The 19,342-nt window shown below is 42.0% G+C and overlaps 1 protein-coding gene across 1 annotated transcript in view; it reads left to right on the top strand.

Moving 5' to 3' along the window:
- The first annotated feature begins 370 nt into the window (after positions 1–370).
- The window catches only part of LOC120722285 (eukaryotic translation initiation factor 3 subunit H), a 59,761-nt gene continuing 40,789 nt past the window's right edge, over positions 371–19,342 (top strand). The window contains exons 1-2 of the mRNA XM_040013214.1: positions 371–512; positions 8,687–8,843. Coding sequence (XP_039869148.1) covers positions 411–512; positions 8,687–8,843 — 259 coding nt within the window. The 5' untranslated portion in view covers positions 371–410. The remainder of the gene's footprint in view (positions 513–8,686; positions 8,844–19,342) is intronic.

The raw sequence follows: 19,342 nt of genomic DNA, 5'->3' as shown, positions 1-19,342 counted from the left end.
TTATGTGGGTTTTTTTTTCTTTAAAGTCATTAGTAGACTGTACAATCAAAGAAAAAGAACAGTTCAAAGACAGCGTTAAAAGCCCAAAAGCACCATGTAGATCATGCACATCATGAGTGCATGTGAACTTCTGACCACAACTGTATGGGGATTGCTCCTTCATTTTATTTTGTAGCGGCGGTTGTCAGCATATATCATGTTAGGGCACTTGTAGAAAAATATTATTTTACAACTCCGACGCGCTAAATAAAAAAAAAAAACCCCAACAACTTCAACTGGAACTTCTAGACGAGAAGTAGATCGGATTCTCAGCCTTTGTTTCTACACGGACAGGAAAACGGGCGTATCGTCACCGGAAACGTCCGTCGCCGAGCACTTTCCTTCCTTTTTCCGCGTGGAGCGCAACATAGATGGCATCGCGTAAGGAGTCCAGCTCAGTATCCAGCACAGCGATGGCTTCTACTGGCGGCACTTTGGACTCTCCCGTAAAGCAGATCCAGATTGAGGGACTGGTAAGTGTTAGTGTGGGTCTGTGTTACCAGCTTCTAACGAGCGGCAGAGAAAACGGTTGTTAGCAGATGTGTGCGTTACAGTGTGAGCATCATCATGGCGGAGAGATAGTACGAGGCCCTTTCTGGTTCTGTTTAAAGGGATAAAACGTGCATGGAGCCTTGTTATTCAGTTTTTGCTAAACAAATGGAAAAAAAATTCTGTTTAGAGATTCCAAACTTACTAGCAGACTAATAACAGGCTAATAGCAATCGTCTTTTTGTTAGCCGGTGTGTAGGTTTCATTAAACGAAAGGGGTGTTTGTTTTTAGCACCAGGACTTCCCCGAGTATCAGAATCGTGTTATTGCCGGTGCTGCTTTTTTTTTTTTTTACGATGTAAAGTGTTTTAGAGGTTGCATTTGTTAGCTGTGTTTATTGTGGCAGACAACAGTACCTTCACTGGCAAATCTGACCTTTGTTAAAGATCCACAGAAGGCCTGTGTGCCTTCCAACAGATCCTATTGTCTTGATTAAATTAGGGCCTTGTTAAGTAAGTCTTCTGAAGCAGAATTTGCTTTAGATAATGTTAAATCTCCTGTGGCTAGGTTAACAAAACACAGTAAATAAATTCATTTTTCCACTATTCTGCCTCTGCAGCACAAAAACTAACAAGTTAGTGTTCTGCCTTTCCTGTTGGGACCTGGTGATACTATTGTTCCTGAGTCTCCCGTAACATACACAGCTAGAGGCCTTTGTTTCAGATTTGTTCAGACCTAGGGTTCTTGGGCACATGTATTGTAACAGTGTGCTGGTTTGTGTGGCTATTGTGTGTACTTTGGACACAAAATTTACTTCCTCGCTGACTTGTTAGTAAGCTCTTGCCACTGTTCATTAACAGCTAAATAGTGGAACTTGTTCAAACTGGACTTGAAACAATCCATGGCCCCTTTCCTGTCCTGTAGTACCTCTGCAGAAACAGCAGAGGACAAACTTGCTTCGCTTACGTTCTCCCTCCTTCCTGCCCTGAGTGGCACTGGACACAAAGCAGCTCTTTTTTTTTTCCTTCTTTTTTTTCCCAGTGTTCCTGAACGCAGTACCAAGACTTAAACTTGCCAGCTGCTGCCTTCCTTTTATCTTGCTCATTAAAGGTGCCCCAGAGACCTAGGCTCTAATTTCAAATCTGAATATTTCACCTCAATGTGTATTATTTAGACCCTTAATGAGATTTTCTTAATTCCTTTTCTCGGCTTTATCAGCCAAACATTTTAATCACAACACTTAAATTAAAAACAGTCAGGAAGAGCTTAGTGTGCAGCCTCATTTGAATGGAGACTGCTGAAGGAACGGTGTCTATTTCAGGTGGCGTTATGAAATGCGCTTCACCTGAATGCATTTATATGCAGCTGTTGCTGTCGTGTTGCGTCATGACACGTCTGTCAGAGGTTTAGCTGGAGGCTTGCCCGTAGACAGCATCACCGCTGTTGTGTAGTAGAACTGAATTGTTTCCTTGCTTTTGAAGAGGTTTCAGTCACTGATGTTGCCACAGAAGTGGAGAGCAGCACTGCAGTGGGTTCCATTAAACACCTACTGAGATCACACAATTGCCTCTGTTGAGAAGAAGCCTCGATGCACGTCAGACACGCGTCTTATTCTTGTACCACGAATTAAGGAAAAGTCAGAGCGCTTTGTGCAGGATATTTCGGCACCGTGATTTGACGGTCTCACAGACTTGAAAGGCAGGGAAAAAACAAAGTAAGTTTAATCTTAACATTTCATGTAACAGTCATTTTCCACTCTCAGCAAGAACAGTCCCTTCTGCCCCCCTGGGGTTTTTACATAAGCCTCAGGTTCTTGAGCCTGTGCTTGACAGGGAGGTGTCATATAATAATGTAGTACAGATCTGCTGCCATGCACACAGGAGATGACTTGCTATCCAATGCAGAATCATAGCTTTACATATATTCTTCTACATAGCACAGAAGCTATACGTCATGTTTACATGCTATTTATTTTAATTTGACATTCAGAGTTCTTTGATACACTCGCTGAAGCACTCACTGAGCAGGTACTTGAGCAAAAACAAAGCACGACTGCATCCGGTGCGGCTGCTCAGGTCAAACAAACTTGCATTGTTGAAATGTGAAGTAAAAAAAAGAAGACTCGGTCAACAATAATCAGATTTCAAGCAGCTCACTGTTCCACAGTTGAGTTGGTTACCTTGCTGAGAGGTCGGAGGAGTGCAGCCTTTTGCCGAGCACTGTTGGTCACGGTGGCTACTGCTTGTTGTTCAGTCACATCTTTAAAAAACATTAGTCCAGCCATGTTTCACCACGAGTGCTTTAGATGTGCGAAGGGAGAGAAAAGGATGAGTTTGAAATATGAATAAAACCCTAAACAGGGAGGCTAATATCAATAAAATAGTAATAGATAACAGTGATACTCCCGTTTGTGGTAGTAGGTGGCTGTGCACACATGGGTGTGTGTGAAAGGAGGCACATCTATACCTAATATAGTAAATATTATAATATAAACTTTATCCACTGCTAATTAGTTGCAGGATCCCTTTGTGACAAATAACTAACAGACCAGTAATTAGCTGCCTCTCCAATGAGTCTCTTACCCCACTGTTGGATGCCAATTAAACCATCCTGGGGAGCAGCTGGCTACGGTGGTCCCTGTTCTGCTCCGCAGCCTTGATGGAGCAGCACATGAACCAGTTCTAAACCGGCTGCAGGTTCTGGTTAGAGTGGCCCTCCAGCTCGCAGCAGATCCTCAGAGCAGAACAAGGACTATTGTTGCCAGCGGCAGTCCAAGATGGCAAAGCTGGACTCAGTCTGACCGTGGGATGAGAGACTCTGAGAGCCATGAGAGCAACTGGTGAGTATGCCAGGAAGGAAACACAAGATGGGAAGGGGAGTAGCTGTTTAGCAACTGAACTTTCAAAATAAGACTGAGGAAATTGCTCATTAGGAAATTGCTAGTGGATTGCGTCATTCTTTTGGGCAGGAAAAAAAAAAAAAAAAAAAAAAAAAGGTGAAATGGGTAGACAGCCAGATATTATTGGGGCGGGACCTCTGTGGGGAAACCCTGGATAAGCAGTTAATCATATGTTTTGCTGGATATGCTGTGAATTCCTCAATCATGGCAGATTATTCTCCTAGCAATGAAAATACTACATGTCAAGGGAATTAATGGCTAGGCTTTGATCTTAAATTAGATTTAAAAAAAATTAATTAAAAATGACTAAGGTGTATTATGGTTTCAGATGAGGTGTCTCAACCATGAAACTGCACTGGTTTAGACCAGGCTGCTATCTTGATAGACTGTGCAGCAGACAGGACACATGATATGCATAAATATCCTCACTATAAATTAGCTGTATTGCTCTGACCTCTGTACTTTCCTTTTAGTTAATTTTTTGGATTATTTGTCTCCCCACATTGCTACAGCTGCTCCCATCGGTTGTTGCCAGAGTCAGTGGCTGCTATACATCAGTCTTGGACTACTTCACATTACACGCCAGACTTGGCCTAGCAAAATCAAACATGTTTGAGAAAGATCTCACCACGCCAGCAGGCGAAAGCTGGCAGATGAAGTGGGAATCTGCCGTGGTCTTCATCCGTGGCTTAACCCAACAGACGACTCCTGCCACACAAGTGTTTTCTCTGTCAAATATTTTGCAGCCGGCGTTGAGTTTAGAGTCCGTTCACACTTCAGCAACGCAAAAAAGAAAATAAGGGTAAAAAAAAAAAACCTCATTACGCGATCGTCTCTCTTGCTGTACTTTCTCATAACTTGAGCCCCGTTGTGGCAGGAATATAAGCCCCTTTGTGTGAGCGAGGCAGAAGATTTATGATAAGAATTAAAGGCAGCCAACAGGGGATTTAGACCGCAATTGATTTTGCACAATTCAATTTTAAGCTTGTTGATTTATAATGCACTGTCCACATATCAATCTTGGGCCTCTCCACATGAGGTGAGATCACTGGGTTAGCTGCCGGTGTACTGGATCAATAAAATTATACGTGAGTTTGTGTGTGTGTGTGTCTGAGAGAGCGTGAGTAGTAGGGAGGGATGGTACTGGAGGGAGAGTTGGCATGTCTTTGTGGGCATGCAGGTTTGCACAGACGTTAAGCTTTCCAGGCTTTGCTTACAATACCTGATGGCATTTACTGAGCACCAGGAAGCCAGTACTACAAATCCACTGAAACCTCCAGGCTTCCTTCCTTCCTTTTCTTGTAGTGCAGATGCCTCTTTGCTTCCTGTCTTTAAAGCATTTCTGTGGATTCAGGATTTCTTTTTTCCCCCCCTTTTTTTTTTCTTTCTTTCTTTTTTTAAACCCCCATCGTGTTTAGCCCTATTTGTTTGACCTTGTTGGAGTTGTTTTTGGCCGACTGTCCATCTCTCGCCTCCTCCCTTTTCCAGACAGATGCTGTTTAAGTGTGCGATGAGCAGATCGCCAAGAGCTAGATAGCTGAAAGCATTGTGTATCCGTTGCTATCTGCTCTCAATGATGGAGGGAGACTAGAAAAGCTATTTGCTGGTGGAAAAAGGAGCCAAAGCTCAAAGGGGACCGGGGACAGGGTAAAGCAGCCAATGCCACTGTTCCTGGAGACTTCGACTGTAGCTCTCCTCTCCCCTGCCGGATTCCTTCTTATTCTTCCTCGCTCTCTTTGCTACACCTCACCTACTGCCCCACTGCTTTCTTTTTGTCATCTGTTCCTTCATCCACCTGTTTCTCCGTTTCACATTTGCACTATTGCATTTCCTCGCTACCCAGCTCCGCCACCTTGCTCCCCTCCATCGTGCTCCCACTCAGTTATTTTACTGTTTCTCCCCTCCCTTTCCACCCGTGTCTCTCTTCACCGACCTATTGCTCAGACCTTCCTGCCCTCTCAGTCAAAAATGCCAAGGCAGGCAGGCAGGGAATGAGATTTGTTTTTCTCTCCACTCCAACCCATTTGGTTTTTCTTCTCCCGCCTCTAGCTCTTTTTACTTGTTGCATGACAGAGCCAGCGCTCTATTGAAATAAATCATCTCCCCGGACAAGCACGCATGTGTATGTGTATGTTTGCGCGCGTACGAGCAGCTGCCCGAGACCAGCGAGGGCTCCCTTCTGGTGGTGTTGGCTCTTTTGTTGTGAGCATGGCTTTAGGACTGCCACCCTGCTCCTATGTGTGAATGTGTATGTGTGTATTATTAATGCCTCTGGCTGTGACCTGCCCACACTGTTATCAGCGTGATTTATGCTCTCCCCCTCCACACAGCGCTTTTCAGCTTTTTGTCCTGTTCCTGTTCATTTAGACGCTTTGCCTTATTCTCTGCTCTCTGCCATTGCTTTTCAGTTTTTTATTTATTTTTTTTTGCTTGTCAGTATGCCTGCCACATGTTTGTATTGTGCATGTGCGATAGTTTTTCCTCCGCCGTCCTTGGTGTCAGTATCACAGCATTAGAGCTTAAACCCACTCCTGAATCATTCGGAGGCTTTGTCCCATCGGCCCATTTTTATCTGGCATTAAAAATTAAATGCATACGATGATGCATGGACACTCTGTCCAGATGAAGCACGATTATGTGGGATATCGGAGTACGAGTCCAAATATACCCTCCCACTGTACAAGGATGGCATTTTTCTTGAAAATTTTATGTGTGCCGCCTCTTCGCTCTCCAGTGTAAATTGCTAAGCTGCACTGAATACTAACTGCCCTTTTGTACACACTCAAGATCAGTGATGCACCAGTGTTTGAGCCTGCAGGTGGTGCTTACCACAGCGGGCTCCAGCACTCAACCACAGTCAGTGATTGCCTTAGTAACTTGTCCCAGAATTTCTCCTAACATAACAATGGTTATTTTTTGACAATTTTGTGGTTTTTATGTAAGAGCTTAGTGGCCAGTGAAGAGTGCAGAATGCTTCATTATGCAATCTGTTACCAAAGTAAGTGGTGTTTTTGTTGTGATGTGGGGGTCCCTAGACTGGTTGCAAGTTGATTATTGGGTTACATTGGATTTAGAATCATTAATTAACTTAACACGCATATCTGTGGAGTGTGGGAGGAGACTAAAGCACCAGAGGAAACCCACATAGGCGCAGGGACAATAAGAAGACTGCTCTGAGGCAACAGACCTAAGCTCAGCTGTCTATTGGGAGAGCTCTTATAAATTTACCAGAATTTGTTTAGAAATGTTTTAGTATTAGAGGAGTTATATTTTCCCCCTCAAACCTGTTTTACTACACAATTTCACATAGCGCTAGGAATCACCAGAAAGCCTGTTGATATCAAAATATGTCACTTATTACTGGTATCTCAGGATAGTGGTGCATGAGACAAGCCCTCTTTTTCATAGTACTCTCAGAGTATTTTGAGTTTTTACATTAAATGTCAGTATTTAGTGTCCCTGTGTCAGTATCATGCATTGTCACACAGAATTTCCTGATGCTTTGCTGTATTAATTTTTTTGTTTTTAACTCCCAGTTTCGCAATATTGTAGCTTCATTAGGGGATTAGTATGAATTGTTGATATGATCAGGGTTTTAGGCTCCTCCCACCAGAGTAATGAGCCAATGTCATGCAAATTCACCCCTCATCCCACCCCCAAAAAAGTAGACTTCTCTGTCTCTCTATCAGGAGAACTACAGACCGGGCTGATAACGAGTAGCTGTGCCCGTCACCACCCAGTTAAAACTGTATTGAACCTGAGCTGTGCACCTGTCAGTGCAACAACATGATTTTTCAACTTGTAATAGTTTTTCCAGAGGGAAGGTGGGTAATAGCTACGGGGTGCTTAACCATATCAAGCATCAGCACCTCGAAAGTTACACAAGCAGACGACAACCACTTGTTTCTACCAAAAAAATGGAACTGTTTCCAGAGCAGTGTAATATTATTTATGTCACATCTACACATCCATTTCATCCTTGTGATCCATCACAACTGAATACAGGCCCTAGATCATTATTCTTTGAGCTGCAGGGTGCACACGGCTGTCTGGATGTATGTGTGACACTCATTATAGAGCAGGATTTATCTTCGGTGTTATCGTTTAGTGTGTGTTTGGAGTCTCCACAGCAAAATGTGCATAATAAAAAATCACGAAGAGCAAAAATGATTGCTTTAATACTGAAGTGTTTCCTGCTCACTCTTAATGTATTGAATTTTGAAAACAATAAGCGCGATTAGCGTGCTAGCCAGGTGCAGCAGTTTCACATGGAGAACTATGGAGAATTGGTAACATGAGCATATGACTAATTTGCAGATTAGCATGCTTCATGCTAAACACTGCTGCACCTGTTTTTAACCTTTTCCAAGGAAAAGACACAAGACCGTGGACATTTACAGCACAAATTTGGTGTCTGTTTCAGAGCTGTTAAACCTCGGGTTACTATTCATATTTACGTTGTTGTAATTCTTTTGCGTAATGAGTAATGCTAACACTTTAGTTTGTGTATATAAGCAGAGAAAACTCTAGTGATGCATGAAGTCTCATTGTTTTTGGGTGGTTTTTGTTTGGTTTTTCTCTTGATATCACTTTGGGTGTTGGTGAAATCAGAAGCCTTGTGTTGGTTGTTCTTGGTGGGGAACTGATGGGAAATGTGTCATATGTGCTCTGCTGGGACAATATTCTCAGCCACAAAGTGACTAGAGTTGTACAATCAACCTAAAGTATATTAACTACATGTTACAATCATAACAACATAAAGTCTTTAACCGGAAGTTCCTATTTTCACATTTCCTAGGCGTAAATCACAGGCCTTTATCTTTGTCTTTATTTGCATTCTTTTACTAAATCAAACCACTTTTCTGTACACTAGAGGTTAGACATTATTCTCTATTTGAAAATAAGAAAATTGTTCAGTGTGTTTGTACTGTGATTAAAAAATAATGTGCCAAAGAACAGAGGAAGACATCCATGTGACTTTTAAACAACATCTCACACAGAAAATCCTCAACTCACACTAATGAGCTCAAATCAACATGACGAGCGGGGACGCAACTGTATTTGGTACCATAAATCAAACAATAGCAAGAAATTACATAAATGCTATAAACGACAAGATGGATAAAATATTATCAATTCAGAAAATGAAATCAATTTCCAGTAAATGCCACTGAAAGCAGGATAAAGAATCATCAACCTCCCTTTCTGCCTCCTTTTCTACTGCAGCACTAATGTTGCTCTTTTTTTCCCTTTTCACAGGTGGTGCTGAAGATTATCAAGCACTACCAAGAAGAGGGCCAGGGCAGTGAGGTGGTTCAGGGCGTCCTGCTGGGCCTGGTAGTCGACGACCGACTTGAGATCACCAACTGCTTCCCTTTCCCCCAGCACACAGAGGATGATGCTGACTTTGATGAAGGTAACTAAAAGCAGTGTGCCTGCTTTCTGTTTGTTCCATCGATCTTCTCCTGCAGCTGTAAAAACGCGCGCACACTTATCACATCACGACAGAGTGTGAAATAAATACCCGTTAAGCACCGAGCGCAAGTAAAACCGTAAAATGATGGTGTCTCCGGTGACTGCGGCCGCTCAATTTATGACAAGATGATATTAAGAAATCTTCAGCAACATGGGAGCTGTGGTATTTGCTTATTGTGAAATTTTGAAACTCCACTGTAGATAAGAGCTGCTTTGTCATTTAAATTCTGGTGCGTGACATTATGAATTGCAAATTTGGATGATTAAGTTTTTAATTAACACAGTGTTCTTGAGTTGATATACCAGATGGCTGTGAAAACATTGACTTGAAACATTTCCGTGGAAAACGTATATTGTTTTTGGCAGGACAAAAGGTGTTGTTGTTTGTCATTAATTTATTTTGGCATGACTGACGTGTGAGCCAAATGTTATATCAGATATTGCATCAAACTAATTTGTTTTTAAAATTTTACAAGGGTGAACAGAAAGTTTTTGAATTTTGGGGGGGAACTACTTTGTAGATTTCTGTGGAAATCTCATTAAAATTGACCCTTATCGCGCCACGTATGTTAGCTTATCTAACAGCATGGAGGTGGGGTCGGGGGAAGAGATTGTGACCAGACTCCTGGGGGTGCTCATCTCCCTCAGAGCTGAAGGGGTGACACAGGTCCTGTGTTGCTGGCTGATTTAGCTTTAACTCATCTGCAGCGTTGCCGCCGTTCTAGGACCGGCTTCGCCCGTGATGTGGAGTCAGTCGGTGCATGCCGTGTTTGGTTTTAGAAGAATAACCGCTTGCTGGGACGCCTTTGTTTGCATGCTAACAGGCTGTCATCAACTCAAGTAACGCTCTCGTCTTTTTCTCCCCGTCTCTTCTGTTGCCGCGCTTGCTGCCTTTTTCCGCCCCTTCACACGCACACGGTGACAGCCGCAGACTGAAGTGACAGCAGAGGGTACAAATTATGAGAGAATCTAACATGCCAATAAGTTCACAATGGAATCACTGTGTGCTGAAATGAAAAGAGGGCACCAAATTTGACTAAATAAAGTAAATTCAAGGTTGTTATTATAATTATTATTCATATTTATATTTTTTGTTTTTTGGCTTCTTGTAACTGATTTTCTGAGATGATGTCACAGTAAACTTGTATCAAGAACGAACTGAATGTCTGTTTTCTTGAAAGTTTGCGTAAGATATCCTCCGGCGTCATGTTAAGGTCAATGCTGACTTCTAACTAAGCTAACTAGGTGCTGGGTGTCCTACCCTGTCAGTGCCAAGGGTTGATGCGCAGTCCAAGGATGGAGCGCTCTAGCTTCTGGCGTTACAGGTGGGCGGTGCGAACGTGCACGGGTTTTGATTTGGTCTTTATCCGCACATGTTTTCCTTTCCCCTGCTGCTTTCTGTCAGCATTGTTATCAAAGAGTGTCATGCCCTCTGACTTCTGCCCTTCCCCTATCACACCTTATTGTTACTCTCTCCTTGTTAGCACAAAAAAACCCCCACTGCATCAGACTGAGGGGTGGGAGGAACGTGAGGTGCTCCTGAGAACAGAGGAAAGGGAGAAATCCTGGTCTGTGAGGCTTCAGCTGCTAACGAGCAATAGTCAAAAATTCAGCGGCATATGCAAGCGCCAATGGTGGCTTAAGGTTGTTAGTGTCAGGAGCAGCTCACTCTCTCTCTCTCTCTGTGTGTCGGTGTGTGTGTGTCGGTGATGGCTTGTTGTGTTATAAACACTGGAAGCGCTGGATTTTCCATCTGTCATTCCCTTTAACTTAACAAGGGCTTCAGCGAGTAGCGTCTTGCCGTGAACTCTGGGAAATTTACAGAGCTACAATAGAACTCTGCTCAGTGGGGATTTTGATCCAGCTGTAAAAGGTGACAGGCTTCAGGTTTTCTGTCAGTATGGAACAAAATTCAAAAACGGAGATGGAAATGGGATTCATTCATGTTCTCCGTGCTTTCGACCTCTTAAACGGCAACAGCACATCATAAAGCAGACAGTTCTGTAGCTACACAGCGCTCCCATCTCCGCTCTCCAAGCTGACAGAAAGTTTATGCTACGCACTTATGCTACTACACATTTAGGAATAAAATTGAAAAGCGGATTTAATGCCTGTACATTTGATCATTTTGGTCTCACACTCAAGCTTGAAATGTCTACACTAGAGCTGGGCGATATGAGATTTTTTTCATATCACGATATGTTTTTTTCATTTCAGACGATAACGATATCTATCACGATATAAGCCAAATAACTATATTTGTAAGATTTAAATGTGCCGTTGCTCACAAGTAAAATGTGAAATAATCAGCAGCTTGTTTTTATTTAAATATTTATTTCCCATAATAAGTTCAACAGGGTAGATGTACTTAAGGAACATGAGACTTTTTCAGATAAATAAAGGCAAATATTGCAAACTACACAAAAGGCAGCCGCTAAAGCGTTTAAGTTTCAAAATAGAACAAACAAAACAGACTACTAAATTGTCAATTCCACTTAGAAACAAAATATTAATTCTAAAAATAAATCTTAGTTTGTTTTACAGAAGAACAGACAAAACTGACTAACTTTTGTCAATATCAAATAAACTGAGAACTAAAAGGAAATTCTCAATCTCTCCTTGTTGTATAGCTGAGCTTTTCAAACAGTTTTAACAGTTACTTTAGTCTGACAAAAGCCGAATGACGAATTAGCGCTTCCAGTCAGAGACTGAGGCTACGTCCACACGTACACGGGTATTTTTGAAAACGGAGATTTTCCGTTTTCGTTTTAAAAAATAATCCCGTCCACACATAAAGGCAGAAATGAAGGAAAACGCTGCTATGAACATGCCAAAGCAGCAGGTGGCGCTAGATTCCTAACCGTGCCGAAATGTTGGCCAATCAGAAGTCTAGAAGCCTCGGTGGGAAAAAGTAAACAAAGCTGGGGCATAGAAGCAGAACCGAGTCGTATGTGTGGAGGGACAGTAACTGTGTGTGTATGTACGCATTTAAACACTGCAGAGAGTAGAATTAACAGTATTGTAGAAATTCATTTCACCGAAACAATAACGTGGCGCACAGTGTGACACATGCACCAGTTTATTGTATTTCCAGACTTACTTTCGGCACAATTTACAGTGCACGCTACTCTGTTTTTTGTCAGACTTGAAATAGCCGAAATACCTTCACACTACGGAACTTCTATGGCTCTTCTGTTCGACAATCTCTCCGGCATTGGAACCATCATCTGTTTTCTCTTCGGTCACGCTCGGTTGATTTTTCTAGTCGGCACACTCATTTCCTCCATTACGCGTTGGCTCCATTACCCGCTGGCTGCTTCCCAAACAAACACACGTGCGGCTTGGCACTTGTGCTGTACGTAACAAGTCACGCGACGTGACGCTGCGGCTGTGATTGGTTCGGCTCTGCGCTACTTAATTTGGATTGGCTGACCTTTTTTTTTTTTTTTTTTTTTTTTTTTAGGGGACAAGAGCGGCGAGGTCTATCGCGATAGCTTAATTTCTCTATCGAGTAAAAGTTATATCGCGATACATATCGTTATCGTTCTATCGCCCAGCTCTAGTCTACACACACGCGCGACCAGTCAGGCCACCCTTTTCTCTCTGTCTCGTCGCCCCTGTAGCAATTGTTAGTGTTTCATCTGTGCTGATGCTGGGGCGGTTTACCTCGACCAACTGTAGAAGCAGCAGAACAACAGAGTTTTGTTGAAGAATGAATCAGACATTGTAACTTACTCCTGGAGACATTTATGTGGTACTACTGTGTTATAACAGAGTATCTGAGTCATATCAGGTCACAAATGCATATTGAATTAAAAAACGAATTCTGTCAATGTAACGTCTGCTGCTATTGTACTGACAAACAATAGGCAGCGCTACTCACTGATACCCAGGCCATCTGCCTGTATCAGAGATTTTTAACCACGCTGAATGTTTCTGCAAATAAAGTAACTTTGCTGCAGAGCAGTAGCTTGGATAATGACTCAGAGGTAGTTGCTCACACTTGAGTTGGTGATGCTTTAATTGTGTATGAGCCAATCGGATAGTGATCTTAATAAGCTGCATTCTTCACTGAGAAAGAGGCTTGGAAATTTTCTTATGATGTGGTTGTAGTTGCCCAGATTGAGCAGTTTTTTCCCCACATATAGCTCTGCAAGCTAATGTCAAGAACATTTCAGAGCTGCAGTGTATGTGTGAACACAGCTATGGAATAAAGGAAATTAACTGAATGGATTGGCCTCGTGCATCAGCCAGCTGTCACAGATGCACGATACAGCCATTTGAGTCTGTGTCAGACCGATATGCGATATGAGTATCGCATTGCTCCATCGCTACTTTCAATCAGTGCTCCATTAATCTGTACCTTGCTCTTTTTTTCTTTTTCTGTAAGTGGACAGAGGCAACACACACTCATTCAGACGCACACTGTTATGCTGTAGACTCTTGTACTCTAGAGGCACATGGGTAACGCTGTCCAAAATCTGAACATTTTTATCAATTTTTGATGACTTTTACAGCGTTTGCTTCAGACCTATACCTTTTATTTCAATGCAGCCTTATCTCTGACCATTATAATGAGACTCTGATACATATCAGTTAACCAATACTCTCTGAGATAAAGCTGGAGATTTGGGCCTTCACAGACTGAGCTGAGAAGCGTGTACTCTCTTCACCTCAAATCAGCCACCCTCAATACATTTTGCTTCCAAGGTCTGCATATGTGGATAGATTGGTGTGTGTGCCTTGTGTTTTTGTGATCTGTGTGTGTGTCTGTGTACACCTAAATCATCTTACACTGACTCATTGCCTGCTGGAGGCCCCTCAGATTAGAATTACTCCTCGAATCTATCTCGAAATGAACAATGGGCAGGATTGGCAGCTACGTGACTCTTTTTTTTTTTTTTTTTTTTCTCCCCCCCTCCCTTCCCGTGTGTCTGTGTGTGCGCGCATGTATATGCTATGCTATGCTTTCATCAACAGGTGCCAGTATAGAGCTGTAGTTACAGGACAGTCAGTGGCAGCAAATGTGACCAAAATGAGTGAGGAATGAGATAAAGAGTAATTGAGCACGCACAGCAGAATCGGCCTCAGATTAAAAAAAAAAAAAGAGAGAGGAAAAATGGGAAAAGAAAAAAGAAATGACCTTGGCTGAACCCCAGCCCTCCTATCTTCCAGTGTCCTTGCACACACGCTTTCCTTGCATCATTGACAAAATGTATTGAGAGAAATGTGTGGAACTGCGGGCACTTATTCTCTTGGCATTTTGTGCAGTAGAGGCACTCAAATAGCATGTTAATGATGTGCATTGGCCCGACTCTTTTGTTGTGATATCAGCAATATTACAAAGCAGAGGTATTTTAGTACAGAGCGACTATCACAGGGTTTTCACTGGTGTATTGCAAATCCACCAGCTAACCGGACTCAACTCATCATCTGGGGGTTGACTTGATAGTGAGCGGGATCGAATCACGCACCGTAAAGGCAGTGAATCTGTGCATTTCTAGATATTTTAGACCAAACAAACAACTGTTTATTCTGCTTCAGTAAATTACTGAAACTGGCAGGTGGTATTTTCCCCTTTGTGCTGGCTAAAATTTCTCTTTGGGTACCAAATATTCCAAAAACCAGAAAAACACTTTGAATGTGTCATATTAGCATACTGTCCCGATTGAAAAACAGGTTGAAAGAGTTATTATTAGTAGAAAAAGAGTAAAAGAACCAAGTAAATGTTATCATTTGATACTCTTGAGGGCTTGAAATGAAAGCAACTGGACTTCTTCTTTTTGGTGAAAAATGTTTCATCTAGTAGCAAGCTTTTCTTCGGGAGAGCTAGCTCCTATGTTACATAAAAGAGGCAGCTCAGCAGGACGACACTGCTGTACATTTGCACTTAAAGGAGAAAGGACATTCTTTTGATGAAGCTCATTTTCACATTTTGGACTGAGAAGACTTGACGCTTTGAAAGAGGAGTAAAGTAGGCCATCTACATCGACTTTGAACGACCATTGTACAAAAGACGTAGCGGCCCGCGATACCACCTACAGTGCGGCCTTGAGAGCTCCTCCCAGGCGATTTAGCCCCCACTCACACCTAGAGTCATGTGACCTGAAGAGCTCATTTGATGGCAATTTCCAAGGCAATTTCTCACAAGCATTTCAGACCATGGCCCCTGTGATGATAATCACCAGTGCCTTGTTTCACACCTTCGGTCATGTAATGACTCGCATAATTAAGATTGGTTTATACGACCTTCAGGACCACCTCCCAGGATTTAGAGCTGAAGAAGCATCTTGGATGGGAGGTGAGTGTCGTCACAAACCAACAAGCCCTCAATACTACTATGACCTACATGATTGAGAGGCTACATTCATATAATCCGAAACCTTTAGTTGTTTAGCTAACAGTATTACACCTATGTTAACTAGTTAAGCCTTGATTATATCCTATTAGGCTGGAGACCTGACGACCAAGTACGAATTCCTGTTATACTCCTTTGAAGTCCGCCTGCAGCCTACTGCCTGAGGTGCATATGAGCATATGTAATGCTAATGCTCCACAGACAAGTCCGTACGGGGTGGAGGAATAAACAGGCAGGACCCTCACGCTCACCATCTGATGACGAAATTTAAATTGCCCACACCCAATGGGACCACAGCGGACTCATAGATGCAAACCAGTGTAATCAAAGCTTTACAGTAGGCCAATTCATTGTTGGATCACAGTACACTGAAGATCTCCCACTGGTATTGCCTTCATTACTTACCCTTCATGCTGGAAGTGGTTAATAACCTCTCCTCTTAGTAGCAGCAATGTGTTTGCACAGAAGAAGTAATGAGAGGTGCACTTCATGCAGCTTCACTGTTCAGTCTGTGCCGCGCAATATGGCGGGTGGATATAGCTCCGTTGACACTGTAACTTTCAGCTCTTTGTGTCAGTGTGCCATGTTTCTCATTATGGTTCTGTATAACCTCTGCACTCTCGCATATTGTAGTTTTTATTGAGATCTCACTGCATTTTGACAGTGTGTGTGTGTGGTTTTTTTTTTTTTTTTTTTTTCTTCCATCTTTGCATATTTTGCCGTGAAGTTGTCTATTTGCATACAGGTTCACGAAGATTTTTCAGATTTTTTAAAAAAAAACTTTAAACAATCATTGAGCAAAAACTTTGGGCAGCTACTCCTTTTCGAAATCTTATTGAATAATCACAACTACATCACAATGCCAGGAACTCATTTGCGTTTTGCTGGATTAAAACACTTCTTTTAATCATCTTCAATCAAAGTATGATTAGTGATGTATATATTTGTTTGAATATATGAATCTGTTTAGTCTGTTAAGTCTATAGATGTGGCAGCCAGTCCTGTTGGATATCTGAGACGATGAAGAGATGCTTTATTGGATTGCTATGGACAATAACAAAGCTGCTCTAAATCCAGTTCTTTGTTTATTGTTTTTTACTCGCCTATGCTCTGTTTTGTCCACCTCTGCTTGGTAGTCTTGTTGCCATTTTTTCCCTTAATAACAGTCGAGCTCTACACTGTAAGCATTTCCCTGGGTGTGATAGTGAAAATTACAGCACGGGAGTGTGAAAAATTATTTGGACACACTGGTGATTGACTTCTTCTGACCCTTGGATTGGCAAAATTTGCTAAACCACTTAGCTCACCAAAACAGTTATTTCTCCTCTATCACATTAGATAAATATACGAGAGGGAGGGAGGGGGATTTGGAAGCAGTTTCTCTTAGCTTGCACACAGCACCAAATGTTGTTTTAACTGTTTAAAACGATGCTGCCAAATCGTAGAAGCTGGGTTGGTTTTGCGTTCTGATCTGGTCTGCTTCAGTATTTGGTTTGCTTCAGTATTTCAAAAAATGGTGAGAAATACCTCCTCACCTCCATGCAATTGATGTTATAAAAAGTTGGATCTATTGCATGAGTTTCAATCTTTTAATTAACCTTTTTTTTTCTTACTCGTTAAATAGTTTAAGCTGATCAGCTCAGTAGATTTGAACCCGGGCCTTTGGTATTTTGATTAAGTAGCTTTTGTCAAATTTAATAGGCTATAGCTGTTAATTCCATGTGGCAGATACATGTTTAATTCTCATGGGGTAAATATTTATTGGATCAGGCTCAGATACACAAAATAAAAAGATTTGGATCAGTATCGGGCCAAAAAAAATGGGGTTGGGGTGGGGGGAATCTCGACTGGGAGACCCCTCGTGAACACAAGCACTAAAACCTTCAGCAAACTGTTAATATTTGTTGGGAACTGTGGCTTAATGAATTTCACAGGATTACAAAGCATAATTGGGTAGTGGGTTTTTTTTTTTTTTGGCTTGTAAGAAGGGACTGTATCAAACAAACCGTTGCTCAGTACCACTTTCGGTGTTTGATATTCAACCCACGCCGCTAGACTTCGGCAGCAGGAGGAGGTATCCTGAAGGTAGAACAAAATTAGTCACCTTCCTTCCACTCTCCACTACTTCTCCTTCTTTTCCCCTCCCTTTTTTTTTCCAGACTCACCACAGGTAAGCACTACCTATAGCCTTTCTTCCCACCATTTTCTTCTTTCCTGCAATCATTGATTGTTTCCTTCCTTTTAGTATTTCATTCTTCATTCCTTCTTTTATCATCAACTTTCTTTTCCTTTTCCCCCCACTCTCCCTCCTGTTTGTCCCCACCTGCACCCAGTAGCCCCAAGTCTTCCTTCCATTCCCGCTACAACAATGGGAAGATTAGTAAATATGCTATTTTAAAAAGAGAGGATGAAAGCGCCCGACAAATGTCCTGTTGGGGTAATTATTTCCCAGAAATTCTTTCTGAACAAACTGTACTAAGCCAGCAATGGCTTTTGGTTTTCTCTTAGAAAAGCAACTGCATTGATGCCAGTGCCAAGAAAATTGAATAACTGGAGTAATTATTATGTTCCTGATTTGCAGTACAGTGCCTGCCGTCATAGGCGCATTAACATCAGCAAATGCAGATATAACAGTGGAAGTTGAGTGATGTTATGCAAGTTCATGATGATAGTTAATGGTCACCTCATTTGTGGTTATGCTGTGACATCATTGCAGCACTGCAGTCTTCTTCTGAACCATAGGTGTTGCCACTCGGAGAAAAATCTCTCTATCAGGGCTGATACTGGGTAAAAAAGTGATCAGTGTCTTGTTTTTTGGGGTAGTGTATTGTATGGTAATAGATACATATCACAATGCATTTATGTGTTGCTTGTATGTATCTGTGGAGTCTTTCCCCCATTGAATGCGTTCCCACAGCCTTCTGATTAGCTTGCTGCCCCAAGCTGCTAGCTCTCTGCCCGACACAGGTTGCATTGGCTGCAAGGCCTCTGGCCTCATGTCATGTTTCCCATTGGCCCTGAGGATGGGAGCTGTTGTCAGCCTTGTGAAACAAACAAGTTTTAAGGGGGCTTGTTTTGCAGTTTGAGTTCCCTGATTCGGTAATTAGATGTGTTTTTGTGGCTAGCCCCCTTAGACAAAACATGATGGCCACTTCTCAGCCAAGGAGCCATTTCACTTGTACATTTGACACGTCAGCAGATAACAGGTTGTTGCTACTTAAGTCTTAACAAGACACTTAATTAAAAGGCACATTGAAAGCTACCCTTGATGTATAAACAACCTGTAATCATTAATGAGGTTGATTTTTGCTGATTGGCACCCTCTTTTCAGTTTATTTGTTGTTTATGTCACTCCTGCTGCCTTTGTTTGAATTACTCAGCATACCAATTAGCCACATAGCTTTAGATTGTAGTGAATATGATTGGGCTGCAGGGTAAAGAAAAATGCCTCCTTACAAGGGAAATCTGGCTGCTTAGACTACAGATTTAAAACTCAATGGTCAATTGTAACTTTATTGGAAATCGATTTGGAGCATGTCCACACATAAAACAACACATACATACACAAAAAAGAGAGGAAAAAACAGCCCAAGTTTTATCAGTAGCATTAACAAAGTACACTGTGCATCCTGTGTTTCCTGAACTCAGTGACCATGTCTTTAGATTTCAAGGTGTTTATCTTTAAAAATGACTCATCACACCAAGAAACAAACATAACAGGCCCATGGGAATACTCTCCACCATGAAGGAGGCTTACAATGACTGTATCATCCACATATTTAATGAAATGCCTGTTAGCCTGTGTACTACGACAGTCATTAGTATTCAAAATGTATAGTAAGGGAGAGGGACAACATCCCTGTGGTGAACCAGTAGAAGAATTCAGCTGATTGGAAAAACAGCCATTTACTCTCACGCACTGAAAACTGTTAGTTAAAAAGTCTAAAATCCAACCAAACTGGTTAAGAAGCTTATCAGCTAAAAGATGTGGCTGGATGGTATTAAAAACTGAAGAAAAGTCAATAAACAGGAGCCGAGCATGGGCTTTGGCCCCATCCAATTGGCGATATAGGAAATTTAAT

The sequence above is a fragment of the Simochromis diagramma genome, unplaced genomic scaffold, assembly GCF_900408965.1.
Source record: "Simochromis diagramma unplaced genomic scaffold, fSimDia1.1 OVJJ01000618.1, whole genome shotgun sequence".
NCBI lineage: Eukaryota > Metazoa > Chordata > Actinopteri > Cichliformes > Cichlidae > Simochromis > Simochromis diagramma.
Note: the sequence above shows the minus strand (reverse complement) of the source record. Positions and strands in the feature narration are given on the sequence as shown.